The sequence below is a fragment of the Haliaeetus albicilla genome, chromosome 17 (assembly GCF_947461875.1).
Source record: "Haliaeetus albicilla chromosome 17, bHalAlb1.1, whole genome shotgun sequence".
NCBI lineage: Eukaryota > Metazoa > Chordata > Aves > Accipitriformes > Accipitridae > Haliaeetus > Haliaeetus albicilla.
In genome coordinates this window covers 750,104-767,585 of record NC_091499.1, presented here as the reverse complement: position 1 = coordinate 767,585, position 17,482 = coordinate 750,104, and the positions used below count along the sequence as shown (strand labels likewise).

The window sequence follows — 17,482 nt, the reverse complement described above, 5'->3', positions numbered from 1 at the left end:
GGAATGGCGCAAGACCTGGAGGAGGGCGACCGAGGCGGGCAACAGCCCCCGAGAGGGGCTGGGGGATCGAGGAGCACCGTTAATGGTGATGAAGGTACATAACTGGTAAACCACAGCTGAGAGAGGTTTAACTAATCAGGTGTTGTTGCGCAGCAGTGTTCCCACAGGTCCCAGGAGAAAAGTCAAAGCCTGAATACCGCATGGCTTTTCTGCTGGGAAACTCCATCATTGTCAAACCCCTCTGTAACTTACATAAAATGAAAATAAAACAACTGGAGTTTCTCATAATTAGATATATTGTCCCTCTTAAATCATACCAGGATCTCTTGCCCAGTGTTGGTTTTGCAATCACCAGCTGTTTCTGAGTGAAATAAAAATTACACCGTGCAGCAGAAAAAAAGATGTTTGAAGCTGGTAATAGTAACATCCCAACCAGCGCTTGCCTGATTGCTTAGGTTTCCACCTCCTTGCTTGCTCTCCATGGCACCAGTAGTGGAACATCTAGGTCCTTTGTAAAACAGTGCAATTTTCATCCAGCTTGCCCAGTAAAAACAGTTAACACTTAAATATATGTTTGAAGGAGAAAATTGATATAGACAATGTTTCAGATTCATGCTGGTTCTGTTACCTGTTTCCAGAATAGTCAAAATTATGTCTATAATACTTCAGCCAGTTTCAGAAGTCATGCCAGCAGTCTTTAAATTTGTCTAACATGACTTCAGTACTTTTTCCATCATGCTAGTAATTTTTATATAAGAACACAACCGATGCTAGGCCTATATTTTACATTTTTAGAGTTGCCAATTGTACTTTGATTACTTCTTTATTAACATGGTTTGGGCAGATCCAAAAAGATATTTAGATCGTTAAACTGATTTATTCACCTAAATTCCCAAATCATCTTGAACAGCAACCTCAGCTTAAGATGAGTCACCCTGTGAAAGTGTTTCTTTCCATTGAGAGCTCCGCATGACTAGTTTAGGCTTAAATATCTAGCTTCTGGCCCTTAAGGTAAATGAATCCTACTCAGGGAACTCAAATAATTGTTCAGCTGTCCTGTAACTGTCTTCTCAGACTGGGACCTTTGTCTCAGATCCAGCACGTCAGCAAAGACTTGGGGTTGAATGCAGCCTGGGGAGTGTGAGTATGTCCTCAGCGACACAACTTGATTCGTTTGTTCCTTGCACACTTTGAATGAAAAAAACCAAACAGATTCAGATGGAAAATGTAGCACAAGGAGCTAAGTGTGTTAGGAGCCAAAGCTCCAAAGAGTTTCTCTGGTGCATGTATTCCTGATTTAGGATTTATTTTTTATTTTACCCTCTTTTCAATTTAGGAGGGAAAGGAGGAAAGGAAAGGGAAGGAAAGGGAAAGGGAAAGGGAAAGGGAAAGGGAAGGGAAAGGGGTTTTGCAGCATTTAATATCAGTCGGAACATTTGAGGATGCTCATACAACAATAAAATACCCTCATCTTTGTCTGAAACCTAGGGAGAAAGTCTGCCATAAACAGGGCTGCTGTTCAATTTTATTTTACGTTCTTTTGTACTGGTATTGAAAATGAGCAGCAAGGGAGACCACAGGTGCTAAAGCACTAAAGAACTGGAAAACAAATGCAGTGCTTCATTTTCAGCCAGAGGCAGGTTACAGTGTTTCCTGGCAAAAACCTTTTAGTGCAAGGAAATTCTGTAGTAAACTGATGGTGTCATTAAGCAGAATTGACTATAATTGATTAATGTAATCTGCATATTTTGCGATTATCTGAGATATGGCTACCATGTAATGAAAATTTTGCAACAGTCAAAGCCTGTGCACAAGGTTATGTCTTCTTGCATAAATCTGGGAGCATAAAGGGGGTTGGAGGAGTGCATTAAATTGCCAAGGATGATCTAGATGATAAAACTTAAGTGCAAAATGAATATTAATTTTTAGTGCAGTAAAATTAGCTGACTCTTTGAAGATTGCTGGTACTTAACCTTTTCTGGAGTACAGTGATCTGCTTTAAACTGAGTTTTTAAATTATTTTACTCTTGCAATTTTATGTTTGTTTGGTGTATTTGATAGTCCGTTGTGGTTTGGATGCCGTAAGAGCACTCGCGGGAGATGGGCAGTTCTGGGGAGGGGAGCAGGAGCAGCACACTGGGAGCTTTTGGAGGAAATGCCCTGTCTGCACTTAGTCACTGATGTCTTGGCCAGGCCAGTTTAGTACCAGTAACCCCTTCAGCCAGGGGAAAGCTCCTCTGAGGTGAATGCACACCCTATGTTTCCTTTGGGGCAGCACAAACAACAACATGGAATTCTGAATGTGGGACTTCCCGGAGGAGGGCCCTTGCCGTCCTCCAGGCTACTTCTTCTGTGATACTAGGATTTCTCTCTACCTTGCCAAAGGAGTCAGTCTGCCTTCCAGTGAAGATACGTCTTTGTTCTTCTTCAGTAAATAATGTATTCTAGAAATTTGCAGTGAGGAACGCCGGAGTCACAGGCTAAGTTTCCCCAACCAAAAACTACCATCATCCCTCTGCAGCCAAGTTATCTTAAGATAAACAAACTTGTCAGAATTCACTTTGACTTCCTTTACTTTTCCTTTACGAGCGGTAGCTTCTCCAGTCACTCTCTCATGGTTCAGAGTACAGGTCAGGTCTAGGCTGCACAGCCAAGGAGCTGTGTGTGACCTGACTTGTCCATGGTCTGAGTACTCTGCACATTTCATGAAAATGAGCCTTCTAGTGAATTGCTATTAGAATTGCTATAATCACTACTCATTAAAAAATTCAGGGTTTTTAGTCAGACTCATTTACAGCTTATATTGGACTAATATCCTTACAGTTTTCCATTATGAGGAGATTAGAAAATGTGTTCTTCCATCTTTGCAGAGCAAATCACCATCATGGCTGAGATGACTGAGAACCTATTTGCCAGCACTTTTATTTGCATTCAGTAAATCTGTCAGACATAAAATCATGATATATGTAATAATGCTATAACATACTCATCTGTTAACTACTTCTGACACTTTTGTGAGAAATGTCCAAGGACTTTCAGTAAAATTTATTTGTCTAAATGAATATAATGTGAGTAGTTACATTTTCTGGATAGTAGAGGAAAAAGTATTTTTTCCATTGAAAAGGGTGTTTGTGTTCTTTGTCATTATGCAAAACCTAATCCTACAAGGAAAGAAAAAGCAAGTGAAATCTGCAGAGTCATGTGTGACTGTCACATGTGAGAGGAAGTGTCTCATTTGTGAGACATTAAAATTCTAGCTCAGAAGAAGGATATCTTTATGAAAAGGACTTTGACACACTGGTTGATTTTTCAGGCATTTGATTTATTTGTTATTTGAAGTACTTTTTCAGAAGATAGTGCATTTTTTAAGTCATTTGAGATATTGAAACATTTTGGTCTGTTTAAATGCCATTAGAGATACAGTGTTTGCCAATTATTTATAAACTTCCTTTTCCTCCTTCACTCCCCAGAGTTCAGTTTGTCTCCAACAACATGGCTTCCCTCCACAGATGTGCTTTCCTCATCGCTGCATGAGAATCAAGGGGATATAGAAAATAGTGGTCTCTTTCTAAATTTGGTGGTAGGATGTTCAAATCCATTTGCTGCTTTTGTTTGCAAAGCTGTGGTTAATCAAGGGACAGCCGTTAGGAAATAATAACTGGCAATCAGCCCAGTTGCAGGAAAATGAACTTTGCAATACAGCTTATCAGCCAGGTCTCTCAACTGCTGGAATCCAAACCATCCCATTTCCCCTGCCTGGGCCAATACAGCAGTCAGGGGAAAGGAGCTTTTCCGCACCACGGGTACCACTGAGGTTCAGGGTGTGAAGCATTAACGTGGAAACATGCTCAATGGTGGAGACTCGCCAGACACAGCAATGAGGAGTTAAACGGGATGATCACTTCTAGCTTTTAAACCTTGCGCTTGCACGGGCTTCCCAGTTGAACTTCAAAGGGTTGGTCAGAGACACGACAACATTATCCTTCAAAAAGTCCCGCTGGGTGGGAGGGTCGGGGGAGGCTCCCACCACAGGAGGTGAGGAGGTGAAGGCAGCAGTCGGTTCTCCGCATGTCTTGGCAGCAGTCGTGATTCCTGAATTTGCAGCCGAAAGTGGCTGTAAATCTCTCTCCTCTGCACTCTCTCAGCTCTGATTATAATGAGCAATCAGAGTGGCTGAAGTGTTGCCTTGCTTTCTAGATGAAGCACTTGTAATACTACACTGAGCTCATTTGAATGCTAATTAGTAACAGGATCTTTTAAACAAAATGTGCAGCCTAGGGAGAAACATTGTTGGAAGTGAGTTCTGTATTTGACACATAACTGCCTTAAGCGTACATGTCTTTGTTATAGGTGTTGTTTAATGAAAAAGATACACCTAACACATCAGCAAGCAATTACAAATATCATAGGACATAAACCTATTAGATTTGCATGTTGTTTTATTCTGTATGTATACAACACATCATGCCCCACTAGATGTATTCATGTTTCCAAATGAGGCAGAATAATGTAAGAACAAGCTCAGTCTGCAGTTCCTGCAAGTTGCAGGACTGAAAGCTTGGGCAAGAACAGAAGAGCTAGTGAAAGTTGAGGGGTCTTCCAAGAATTAGTTGTTTGAGGACATCCTGAACTGCAGTAACATCAAGATTACCAAGACTTTTGTGTTCAGCTTCTCATATGGAAATATTTCCGTACTCATAATCATCCTTTTCATCTTGATCTTTTTTGGTTCTAATACTTTTTTAAATTGGGGCACCAGAACAGTCTTCAGTATTGAAGGTGGAGGAATAGTACGGTTTTGCAGTTTCATTTCTTTTCCTATCTTAAAAATACCTAATAGAGGATGTCCTTTTAATTGATATTGGACACTGAACAAATTCATTTTAGGGAAGTTGTGAGATGAATCCTGCAAGAGCCATTTGGGGATGTGTTGTGTTAAACTATTCGTAAGTGATCCAGAAAATGAGTTGAACAGTGATAAAAACTCTCCAGTGATGAAAAACAGCTCTATCTGTGCACACCATGAAATACTCTAGATAACGTTATTTCAGGAGAAAGATCTTGGAGGCATTACATTCAGTTCTACAGAAAGAATTTGTTCAGCATCCTACTTCCTAACTTTTGTAATGCGTAACTTGATGAGCACTCCAACTGCTACCTCATTAAGGAAAAGGGCAGCAGAGCTACTTTTTTATTCTAGTAGGAGTGTATTCAGAACATCTGTCTTATTTAGTCCCTTGCTAGTTTATGAATCCCAAAGAAGCTTAAGCCTGAAATAACTGTCAGATCTCCTCCACCCTAACGCGGCACTGCTGGTCAGACACTTCTGTGTCTGGGGAGTATTACTGTGGACAACTCTGGCATCTATAGTTTTCAGGGATCGGAAGCAACTGAACAGGAATTTCGATTCCACAATCTGGTGTTTAGGATCAAAATCATGCCTAAATCCTGGGTGGTTTAGTTCTTCTGCAGCTATAAGCTAAGCGAGTAGGTTGCGCAGTTAGATTGGGAAAGGCTTGGAGATCTCTTTATGTAGGAACCTACAATAGCAATTAGGCTCCCAAGTAATGCCTATGTGCATCAGTGGATTTATTCTCTAGGCCGGTATTTGGGGAAGCATCCATCATCAAATGGGTGGTTAAGCAAGTAGTTACCTTTAAGCATGTACTTGGAGCTTTCATCGTGAAATTGGGTTTAAATATACAAATAAATGAATTCCCAAAGTGAAGCTTCAGTTTCCTTTGTAGTCAAAGGTAAGTGCACACATTAGCCCTCTGCTGATTGACTCTTTGGAAATAAAAGTTTTTCATTCTGCTTATACATAAAATAGGTTAGGCATGGATTTTTCCCTCCAGAATTTTCTGTGTGGTAGAAATACTCTTTCTACTATTTTCTTCAGGTGGCCAAAACCAAACTCTGTGAAGTACTTGACTACTATACAACTGGAGTTGACTTATATTTCAGTTCAGTAGTGCATAGCAAAAGAATTCATTCAGAACCTTGAGATCTTCAAAACATTTATTTTCATACAAGTCCCTATACTTAGAGACAGAATGCCTTTTGCAAATCTTAATGATACAAATATTCTGCCTGTTTATTCCTTGGAGAAAAAGCTGCATTCTCATAGGACTAATAATAATAATAAGCTTAATGATAGAGGAGAAAAAAAGAAGAGGATGTAGATACTTAATTTAAATTTTCCTGTTTATATATTTTAAATAGCAAATACTATATTTGATTAAACACAGCTTTTGAGAATACTGTTTATACTTCACAGATATCAAGATGAATGTTTCCTGAGTAATAAGAATTACAGATAAATAAATATCCTACTATTATTGTCAGTGTTTATAACTCTTAGCATAAATACAGTTAACCTTCTTTTCAAGATGTCTGATAATTTGTCATCAGCTAGGTTGTTGAATTACCTAAAACATTAGTAGAGCTTTCTAGTGTCTATAGCATTTGTATCACATTAAGGTGACTGTTCACCTTCTCTGTCTCTAAAAAAAAGGGATTAAAATTTATAAAACCAGGATCACTTGGCTCCAAACACAATGAAATAAATAGAGCTAGCAAGATGTAATAGAACTAGTGAAATAATTTCCAGAAAGTAAGAATGATAGCCAAGGAAAAGAGAGTACGTTTTCCTCCAGCCAGTGTAAACAAAGCTATGCCTGCTTTGCTCAAAAGGATGTTTTTCTCTCGTGCCGCAGGCTCGTTGCTTTATTTTTGACACAGTAAGCTCTTAAAGTTCTTACGCTGTCATCAGCCACTACAAAATCTCTCTAGCCTTAGTTTTTTTTAAACCACTGAATAACTGTGTTACCCTTTCGAAGGCGTTGGTTCGGCACCCGGCTGCCCGCAGCCTGCTGTAGTCGAACAAAGCCCCGTGGGATGGCGAGGAGCCCTTCGGAAGGCGGTGGCGAGGTCCGGCAGGGCGGTCGCTGCTCGTCAGTCGTGGCCGCTTTGGGCAGAGGCTCGTCCTCAGCAGTAGCTCTCGCGACCGCAGCTCCCTCTGTGGCAGAGCCCAAATGGCTGTTTTAAACCCGGGGACAGTCACGCCAATAGTCGAGCGTTGGAATCCGCTGGTCGAACTCAGGAGCGCGCTGACAGCAGCAGGCCGCAGGCAGGCCTGCGTTTAGGTTGAAAATCGGACGTTTGTAGCCGCAACCCCCCCCTCTGTGTCCCCGGAGTATTTTTCAGCGCCGTTCAGCGCGGGCAGTCGGTGGTTGATGTTTTCGTTCCCCTGTACCCCAGCAGAGGGGTGCTGCCGTCGCCTGTGGCGGGCCGCGGGCTGGGGTCCTGCTGCAGCAGCTGCCTGAGGGCCCGGCGATCCTCACCCGCCTCGTGTAGCTCCTGCCTACGTTTGAACTGCGTTTGTAACTAACGGGGAGCGGCCTGAAGTTGTTAATTCCGCGCCGAGGGCGTTGCTAGGGCCGTAGGATAAAACTGCAACCTCGGGGAGTGCGGGGGAAGAGGAGGCCTCGCAGGCAAAGGCACAGGATGATGAGGAAGGCTCCGGGGCCGAAAACAGGGCCTTGGCGCCAAGGTCAGGCGCCGCTCGTGAAGGGAGTGTGACCCAGGGAGCTGGGTGAGGTACTTGGCGAGGGACAAAAAGAGCAAAGAGGAACTACGCAGCATATGTAAAACTTGCCATATATACCGAGTTTGGGTGGGGAGTTGTCATGGTTTAACCCCAGGCAGCAACTCAGCACCACGCAGCCGCTCACTCACTCCCCCCCACCCAGTGGGATGGGGGAGAGAATCAGGAAAAGAAGTAAAACTCATGGGTTGAGATAAGAACGCTTTAATAGAACAGAAAAGAAGAAACTAATAATGATAACGATAATAAAATGACAACAGCAATAATAAAAGGATTGGAATGTACAAATGATGTGCAGTGCAATTGCTCACCACCTGCCGATCGACACCCAGTTAGTCCCCGAGCGGCAATCCCCCACTCCCACTCCCCCCAGTTTATATACTGGGCATGACGTCCCATGATATGGAATACCCCTTTGGCCAGTTTGGGTCAGCTGCCCTGGCTGTGTCCTGTGCCAACTTCTTGTGCCCCTCCAGCTTTCTTGCTGGCTGGGCATGAGAAGCTGAAAGATTCTTGACTTTAGACTAAACATTACTTAGCAACAACTGAAAACATCAGTGTGTTATCAACATTCTTCTCATACTGAACCCAAAACATAGCACTGTACCAGCTACTAGGAAGACAATTAACTCTATCCCAGCTGAAACCAGGACAGGAGTGGAGCTGCAAAACGATGGAGAAAGAGAACTTATCTAGCATGCTCGCAAACCTAAAAATTACCCCAAGTGCTTCCTGGCGAGAGGAGGAAGGAATTGTCACCGTCAGTATTACACATCTCACAGCAAAGGACTCAAGGTGCTGCCAGCTCACAGCAGTGCCCTCCCCAGCTGAAGCCATTAACCTCAGGACCCCTCAGGGCAGTGGAATGGTGAGCCTAACACCGGGGAAAGGGTCAGACACTAGAAAGTTTGTGTATGAGATCTCATTTCACCTACATGTAATTTCAGCTGCAAGTGTTAGTATGGAACTAGACTACTAATAATTCTTTGATTAGACTTTTACAACTTCAGGAAGAAAAAAACCCAAAACTTCATATAAGGTATGTTTTTGCCCATAGGAGTGTAACAGCTTGGTGGGAGTTCAACCGGCCTACTTTGTAACTTGGTTGCAACAAATCAGTAATTAGCCTCTCATAAATAAAAACATGACATTTTGTACTCTCATTAATTAAGGCAAAGTCTTCTTCCTGAATGTGAAGGCACCCTGAATGCAGTGGTCCCTAGTTGTAATCATAAGTTTTAAGATGAACGTAATCTTCTTAGGAAGCATCTTTACATATGGCAATTGTGCATTTCTTGAGGATCTTTAATTTCCTGCATTAGCTTTGCAAACTTGCAATTCACTGGTTATATTCATTGAACATCTTTGGCTTGTTTAGTTCTAGCAGCAGTTGTCTAATGACCAGGTGATTCTTACCTCTGCTTCTTTAGTTTTGCTTAGATGTGTACAAGTGTAGGAACATTTGTAGGTTTGTGAACTCTGTGTCTGCTCTATCGGTTTTCTGGCAGGTAATTTATACATAGATCACTAGTTGTTGGTCACAGTGGTCAGCTTTGGCATGTACCGCTTTAATGTGTTAACCTTTCTCCTACACATTTATTTTCTTTCACAGAATTTATATTTTTCATTCATCAAATGTTCACCCCAGATGTTTGGGCTCTTTCAATAGTGATTCAGTGGTTGTGTTATCATTGCATTCTACTGATTTGTCTTCTGTTTTCCTTCTCACCTATCTAAATAAAAATATGATCTAGGTACAGCTTAGTACCTCTTTGCCATTAAGATGTTGTTGTATTTCATTATGAAAAGCATCAGGAGATAAAGCACCCTTGAATTGAAGGGCCTGTTTGCCCAAGGCAATACTGAATGTACACAAATCTCTGCTCCATTTCACCAAAGTAAGTACAAGAATTTTAATGATGCATCAAGTATAGAAAAATAATTGTTGTCACCTGTATCTCCAAAAATTTCCTCTGTTATAAGCAATGTTCTTTTTACATGCCTGTATTTCATTGTGCGGTCTCTGTGGCTGACTGCAGGTGTTGTACACCCACTCTCTCAGCTCTGCTGTGTGAGGTCTCCTCATGTACTCACCATCTCCATCTTCTTTATTCTTCTTCCTGGAGTGAGAATAACTGGTTTAAAAACAAGAGTCAAGGGATGGCTAAGCTCTTTTAGCTTTGCTCTGTACTCTGCTGAGAACTGTCCCATTCCACCTCATCCGTTCTCAAATTGCTCCTCTTTTTTTGTTGTTCTCTTTCTCCACTGATGGACCTAAGACCTGAAAGCTTTTTAACCCCCAAACAGGTACCACCAAGAAATTGTATCAATTCTGATTTACTTGTTGCCGTATAGTTCACTTGTTACTTTTACTACAGTCACTGTTGCAGACAACATCTTGATTTTTGCATTTATGTCCAGATTAAAAATTAATATGTTTGCATTTGTCAAACTGCATCCTCATTAATTTTCTTCCGTAGCATTGTCCATTGTTCTTATGAATAATGCCTCTGTAGCAACAGCGCTGTGATTATCATCTTTGTCTAGTCTCTGCGCTATGCTTTTATTTGCAAACTCTTGCAAGATAGGAAATCCACTGCAGTTCTTATATTGTTCTTCAAGTACCTGTTGTTTCTTTTCATAGCTGTATTTGTTACATTATAGGAAGTTCTATGTATTGTATTGATAAAATTTATCTCTGAGATCTACACAATTCCTGCTGCAGGTTTCTCTTCTATTATTCTTGGATATTCTGGTTACTTCAGTTTTATGAGGACACTTTTTGTTCATCAATCTGGGCTGTGTTTGCTATGCAAACTCCATTTGTTCTTTCAAGTTCCTTCCAGTAGTTTTATTCAACCATTTTGGCCGGGGTTGCAGCTAGAAATCAGTTCTCTGTCAGCACGCATCCTTTTAAAATGGTAAGGCTGCTTTCTCATCCAGAGAGAATTCATCATTTTTCTTGGCCTTTATGTTCTTATCACTCACATGCTTCACTTTTGCAGAGGTTGGTACTCCTCAAATTTCTGCTATAGAGTTTTATAATTCATTTTCCCTGCTTTGGTCAACTGGAAATTATAAAACACAGCCAGTGTTTCAAAATACCTGTTAACTTTTATGAGGGACTGGGCTGTGGAGCCATGCGTCAGGTTAAGGGTGGGTGGACTTCAGCACCGTGTGACAGACGTGCTGTAAGGCAGCTGATGAGGATGAAGGAAGCCCGAAGCACAGAATGTGAGGAGAGCTGGGTTCAGGTATGGAGTATAGTACCGTCAGTCTTGAGAGATGAAGGGAATTGGCATGCAAAAGGGAGTGGAAGAAGATCAGGACAAGGGGGCAGTTGTCTCTGGAGGGTGGTGTGTGTTTCCTCTGCTGTGCTCAACCCGCAGCGGAGTTAAATAAACATCATCACCATGCAGTAAATAAGAACCATATTATTAACTTAAGGGTCAGTACCAAGAGAGATTGCCATCACCGATCCAGAAGCCCAGGGAATCTATTCCATTTGTTTTATAAATCAGAACTGATCAGGTCCCAGGTTTGTTGGTTTGTTGGTTTTTTTTTTCCCCTAAGATCCAGTGCCTAAGACTTAACTGCATTTTGATTGTTTTCAGGGTAGTTCGCTACAGCAAATCCAGCAGGCTTTCAATGCACATTGTCTTTCACTGTGATTCAGTTCATGTCTACACGAGTGGGCTTAAGCAGTTACAATTCCCGTGCTACGGGTGTGGGCAAACGACTGGGCTGCTGGGTAGACCCTGGCCAAGGCTGTGCAAGCTGAATAGGGTCTGTAAAACTGCTGGGCATGACGTGGGGTATCGTAGAACAGAAAAAGCTATGACAATCCAACAAAAGTTCGAGACAGCACCATGGGGAATAGCTGCACCTCACAGGTAGTTAAGGCAGAATTATATGAGAAACAGCTGAAGTCCACAAGTAATTGAGCTGGAGCATTGGAGACCTTTATGAACTAGACTCCTGTCCTGTGAAAGTAAACCAGAGCTGGGCTCCAGGAAGGCCCTCTGACTTCTAATGGGAACTCAGATTGTGCAACCAGCCTACAACTAGCAGGAAGCAAAACCCACTGAAGTGCTAGAGAGGGGGTAACGCTGTCATCCTAAATATAAGTAGTGTGGATGTCGGGTCCGCAGCATTGACCATTTTGCTGTGCAGTTGGGTTGTGCTGCTTGCTAATGAAGACTTACAAAGGTGTTGTCCAACTTCATGTGCTCCTGGGAGAGCCCATTCATCCGCACTGCACTTGGAAAGCTGTATTACCTGCCAGGTAGCTGTAACCTTCCATATTGACGAGTGTCTCCTCAATAGTGCGAGCTATGTCTGTTGTTTTGCTTGTTAGATTCCTGATACCTGACATACAATTAAATGTAAGGCTACGTTCGGTCCTAAAATACATTCACTGGCTTTGGGAAGCAAAGCTTGGTACAGTGCTCGCAAGGTCTGTGAGTTCTTACTCTTCCATATTTTTCCTGAAGTGGTTTAAGTTTCTCTCTATCAACACACACGCTTGCAATAAAAGAAGCGTTTTTCTGACATTTTGCCCTGTTGTGGGAAGAAGTACTGTGTGAAAATTCAGTCTTTAACCCCAAGCGTTGCACAAGAAAAAACATCATTAGATAGGCTCAGAAAGACATGTTGAGGATCTCACGGCCCTAGCTTGCTGTTACTAACAACTATAGAAAGGACTGCGGAGTAGTGACAGAAAGCATGTGCTGAACCTAGGAGGAAGCTTATAATATGATGTGTTTTAAGAATTCCTGAGTTTGCTGAGAAAATAAAAGAGAAACATCATTACTGTTGTTACCACCATACAAGCATGTATCTAACTTTCTGTAAGACAGGTCTGCATTATAAAATTATCTTACTGATGTCTTAGCAGTGCAAAATCCTCATCAAAATAATGAGCCAAACATTATTTTTTACTTTTTCTAGTTGGAAAAAAAATCCCATTTATATTTTTTGCAAAGTTTATTGGTAGTCTTCTCCTGAAAGACAACTTTTGGAGCTTTCTGTTATTTAAGAATCTTAAAAAAGCAATATGAAAGAAACTTTCAGCAATTACTAGGATGTCGCTTTCTAACTATTAAAACTTAGTTCTGTTGAAATACTTCATGTTGAATTATTCCAGAAGCTGCAATCAAATGGTTTTTTTCCAGAAAACTGAAAAGTACTGTAACATTTCATGATAGACCGTTATAGTATGCTCTGGTTCTTATGGACATTTCAATGAGATTTTGGTGATAAGCTAAAATGCCAAAGATACTTAAAGATAAAAACGTTCTACCATCTGTGCTGCTTAACTTAATTTTCAGTTTTTAGTTGAAAACAGTTATGTCAATTTTCAACTTTTAAAAGTAAAATCCTGAATCACATTTATTGAGTTATGATTTTATCATCATCTGCAAAATGTTTACTTACCATGGAGTCAGACCTAGGGCTCTGGAGCTAAAGGATGTAACCATTGTGTATTCTGTGAAAAATCAGAAAGTCCTTGGGGCTGGATCTTTACTGTAGATATAAAGAACTGTATGTGTATTGTTTGAAGCATAGTATCGTGCAAATATTTTTGGTGTCAAGCACTGATGTAAATTAGGCAAGGCTAAAATAAGTGAGGTTAATGCAGAATTAAATAACCAAAATAAATAAAAATTGTAACCTATTGTTACAAGTTTTATATCTTAGATATCTAAATATTAATAAAGTATTATTTTAGTATCTACTAAAATCTATAACTTCTTAGCCAATTTCAAGCAAATGAGTTTACTTCTTTTTCTGTGATTATATTTTCCATCTATAGAATGCAGATACACATATTTTATTCAAAATGACATTTCTCAAAATATTTTTGAAGACTTGAGTTTTCAACTCATCATTTCTTCAGCATGACTTATTGCTATCTTGTGTAATAATGACATAAATTTTTCATTATGTTGTCACAGCCAATGCCATTAACATGATCACTGTTTTATACCTTTGCTTTTTATGCAGAGGTAACTACTATGAATGTGCATTACAATTTACATTCACGATCTCAAAGCCTTGTATAAGAAAGTGGAGTGACAGTTCAGAACATTACTCTAACGTAAGGTAGATTATTAGGCTTATTTTGTAGCTGGAAAACCAGGACCCAAAGATTGTCAAGATAAATCTAGCTGAGGTGAATCACCATCTTAACCAGTGTACGTTAGGTTGCATAGGTACCATATATCGGTACTGGGACTGAAACTGAGACCTCATGTCTCAGATAGAAGTACTAGGGCATACTTTCCTTTAGCGATACTAAAATGTACAGCCTGCAGGTATTCATTTAATAATTTAAAGACTTTAATAAACAATAGCATTTGTTAAAGTGCTCCAGAATGGCTAAATGGATCTTTATTTTAGTTCATAGAATCACAGAATGGTTTGAGTTGGAAGGGGCCTTAAAGACCATCTAGTTCCACCCCCCTGCCATGGGCAGGGACACCTTCCGCTAGACCAGGTTGCTCAAAGCCCCATCCAACCTGGCCTTGGACACTGCCAGGGATGGGGCAGCCACAACCTCTCTGGGCAACCTGTTCCAGTGCCTCACCACCCTCACGGTGAAGAACTTCTTCTTTACATCTCATCTAAATCTACCCTCTTGCAGTTTAAAGCCATTACCCCTTGTCCTATCAGTACGTGCCCTTGTAAAAAGTCCCTCTCCAGCTTTCTTGTAGGCTCCCTTTAGGTACTGGCAGGCTGCTATAAGGTCTCCCTGAAGCCTACTCTTCTCCAGGCTGAAAAACCCCAACTCTCAGCCTGTCTTCACAGGAGAGGTGCTCCAGCCCTCTGATCGTCTTCGTGTCCCTCCTTTGGACCCGCCCCAACAGGTCCATGTCCTCCTTATGCTGAGGACCCCAGATCTGGACACAGAACCGCAGGTGGGGTCTCACCAGAGCGGAGCAGAGGGGCAGAATCCCCTCCCTCAACCTGCTGGTCACACCGCTTTTGATGCAGCCCACCATACGGTCGGCTTTCTGGGCTGTGAGCGCACATTGCTGGGTCATATTGAGCTTCTCGTCAACCAACATCCCCGATTCCTTCTCCGCAGGGCTGCTCTCGATCCATTCTCTGCCCAGCCTGTAGTTGTGCTTGGGATTGCCCCAACCCACATGCATTTTTTTGTGAACAGCTAAGATTCAGAGAGATTAATGCAGCTTTTCCATTATGGATTTAATATTTCAGTACTCACTTCTGGAGTATTTAGCATTTTTTCACTGTGCTGATTAAAATCTGTTGTAGATGATAATTATGCTGGTTTTATCATTCAAACACTCAAAACTGATTTTTAAATCTTTAAGTAGCTTGTACTAGACTTTTATTTCTCAAGGGGTTTAGAAGTCTGCTTATATTATGTCCTTTTGTCATGTTCTCTGTAAATGCTAAATCAATGCAAAATTAGCAGATTCCCAGTTCTAAAAAAAAAAAAACCACCCTTTTTTCATAGGAGGAAGAACTAAGGAAAAGTGGAGAAGCCAAATACGCGCACTTGAGTGATGAGCTTCACGTATTAATTGAAGTGTTTGCTCCACCTGGAGAGGCGTATTCTCGTATGAGTCATGCCTTGGAAGAAATAAAAAAATTCCTCGTTCCTGTAAGTGGCTTATAGCATTCTTCTGTGACTGCTTTTAGTTTTGCTGGATTGAATTTGTGCCTTCTTTAAACACCTTTAGCTCAAGGAAAAAAAAAAAAGTCCTGTTGAACATTCATCTTTCATTCTTTCATCTCAGGGGATGCCAAACAGGCCATTAATTGTCACAGTTGATCCCCTGATGTATTTTCTAGATGTTTCATTATTTCCATTTGTCATTGTTTTTTGCTTTCCCTTCTTGGTTTTTGGAGGGAAGGGTGGATTACTTTTTTTTTTTGGTTGCAGACATTCGTCATTAGTATTTGAGTACACTTTCAAGATTTTTGAATATTTAAGTCTGTAAAAACCATTTTTGTATATTTAATGATATATACAAATATCTTGTTAATGGAGGTAATGAATTTCTTGTGGAGCAAATAGCATGAGCAAAACATTCCTCAGACGTTTCTGTTCAGACAGCTTGTCATGACTCAGACCACAGTTTAGCAATCCTCCATCAGCTAGGAGAGTGCAGAAACTTATTCTAAAGCTGGGAACCTTTTCAGTTCGATTTATTTTAAATATATCACTTTCAGAAATATTTACCTTTTTGTTTATTGATTTTCTATCAAACTCTGAAATTTATTTTCTCCACATTTATACAGTATTCCATGATATTTTCATACTTAAAATTTGTCCTAGAATTTAAGCATATGCATGCTAAATGCTAAGTGAAGGTTGCTTTGTGTAGTACTAGAATTATGTGAGTTATCATCTGAGGTCTATCCTGAGACTATTTAGGACTCTAAAAATGTTCAGAACTTGCATTCCTCAAAAAAAAATATAATGGGAGCTTGTTTTTATTTGTGATTAAAAAAATGAAGTGCAATAACTGTTCATATCTCTCAATAATAATGGAAGGATTCAATGAAAGCCTTTTTATTATGAGTAATATGAAGCCAAGATAAGAGATGTTCAGGCAAGGCATGCACATATTTGCACGGCACAACTTAAATGTTTTATTTGGTGGTGGCTTCTTGGTGGGGGGAAAGGAGAATACATTACAAGAACAGTATTTAAGTACAGTATTGAAAATGTTCAAATATTTTAGGGTAACTAAACATTTTTTTAAGATTACAAAATAAGTAACTTAAAATTGTTAAAAATAAATAGCTGGATATTTGTTTTAAATCATAAAGTTTGTTGGCACCAAGTGGGTGCCCATAAATGAGCTATATTTTAACAAGTTGACTCTATCTTTCTGATTCTCCTTTTCCATCGCCTTATTATGCTTCCAGTTTGGGAACACTGGTAATAAAATACCACTTCAAATTCTGGGAAATAACCATGAGACAAGAAAGCATTTTTTTCATGATTTCTTACTCTGTGTTGAATATATAATACAAGGGTCAAATTAGGTCAGTGTTGTAATACTGGCAACCTAAGATGGAATGACAATTTGGCTGCAAGTTAATGGTGAAGATCTGCCAAGCCATAACACTGGAAGAAAATTTATAGTTAAGTAACACGTTCCTGAAAAGTCTGGAGTGTTGTAGCTAAAAATGGTAACAAGGCCAATTACGAAGATTGCCAGTCTCTGTCCTTTGGATAACCCTATTTCTAGTTGTTCATGACTTTGCCAAACTTTAATTTGTTTCTGTAAGAGGTTCCTGTTTAAAGTTGTCTTTTTATGTCCTCTTCATTCTGGAAGAGAGCTCCTGCATTATAGCACGACGCAGTGATGATGGTACCCCTTCCTATGCCCCCCTGGATTTTTAAAATCCATTATGTATTCTGTCCAACCTGAGGAAATCTGTTCTGGGTGAATAAGGGAGAGAGAGCAGTGTGTGATGAGACTGGTGTTAAAATTTGTGGCATGTTGCTGTTGTAAATATTCAGCATCTGCCCAAGCATGTATTTTGTGTGACACATTATTTATTGTTAAGGATTATATGTGTTTTCCAGCACAAGTATAATAGCTACACTGGAGGAGATGTAAAAACAGATTCTTTGTTACAAAATTTTGAACTTGGTTGTCAGCGGCAATAATCACTCCAAACAAGTAACAATTGTACTTTATGACTTGTGTGTTAGTTTTATCCCCTCTGCTTCGTTTCAGATTTACAACAATTTACAAAGCAATTATTAACTGGCTGGTTACAACATGTGTCAAGGGGTTTACACTCAAAAAGCTTCCACTAGATAATTTCTTTTTTGTTCCTTATTTACAGCATCTCTTGGATTTGTTTTATGATGTTTTGCTGTTT

The 17,482-nt window shown here is 40.3% G+C and overlaps 1 protein-coding gene across 2 annotated transcripts in view; it reads left to right on the top strand.

Annotated features, from left to right (window-relative positions):
• Nucleotides 1–17,482, top strand: part of KHDRBS2 (KH RNA binding domain containing, signal transduction associated 2) — a 379,002-nt gene that overhangs the window by 164,384 nt on the left and 197,136 nt on the right. For both annotated transcript variants that reach the window (XR_011328340.1, XM_069804568.1), the window contains exon 4: nt 15,093–15,239. Coding sequence is in view for 1 of the 2 variants with exons in the window: in XM_069804568.1 (XP_069660669.1) it covers nt 15,093–15,239 (147 nt within the window). In the remaining variant the exon portion in view is untranslated. The remainder of the gene's footprint in view (nt 1–15,092; nt 15,240–17,482) is intronic.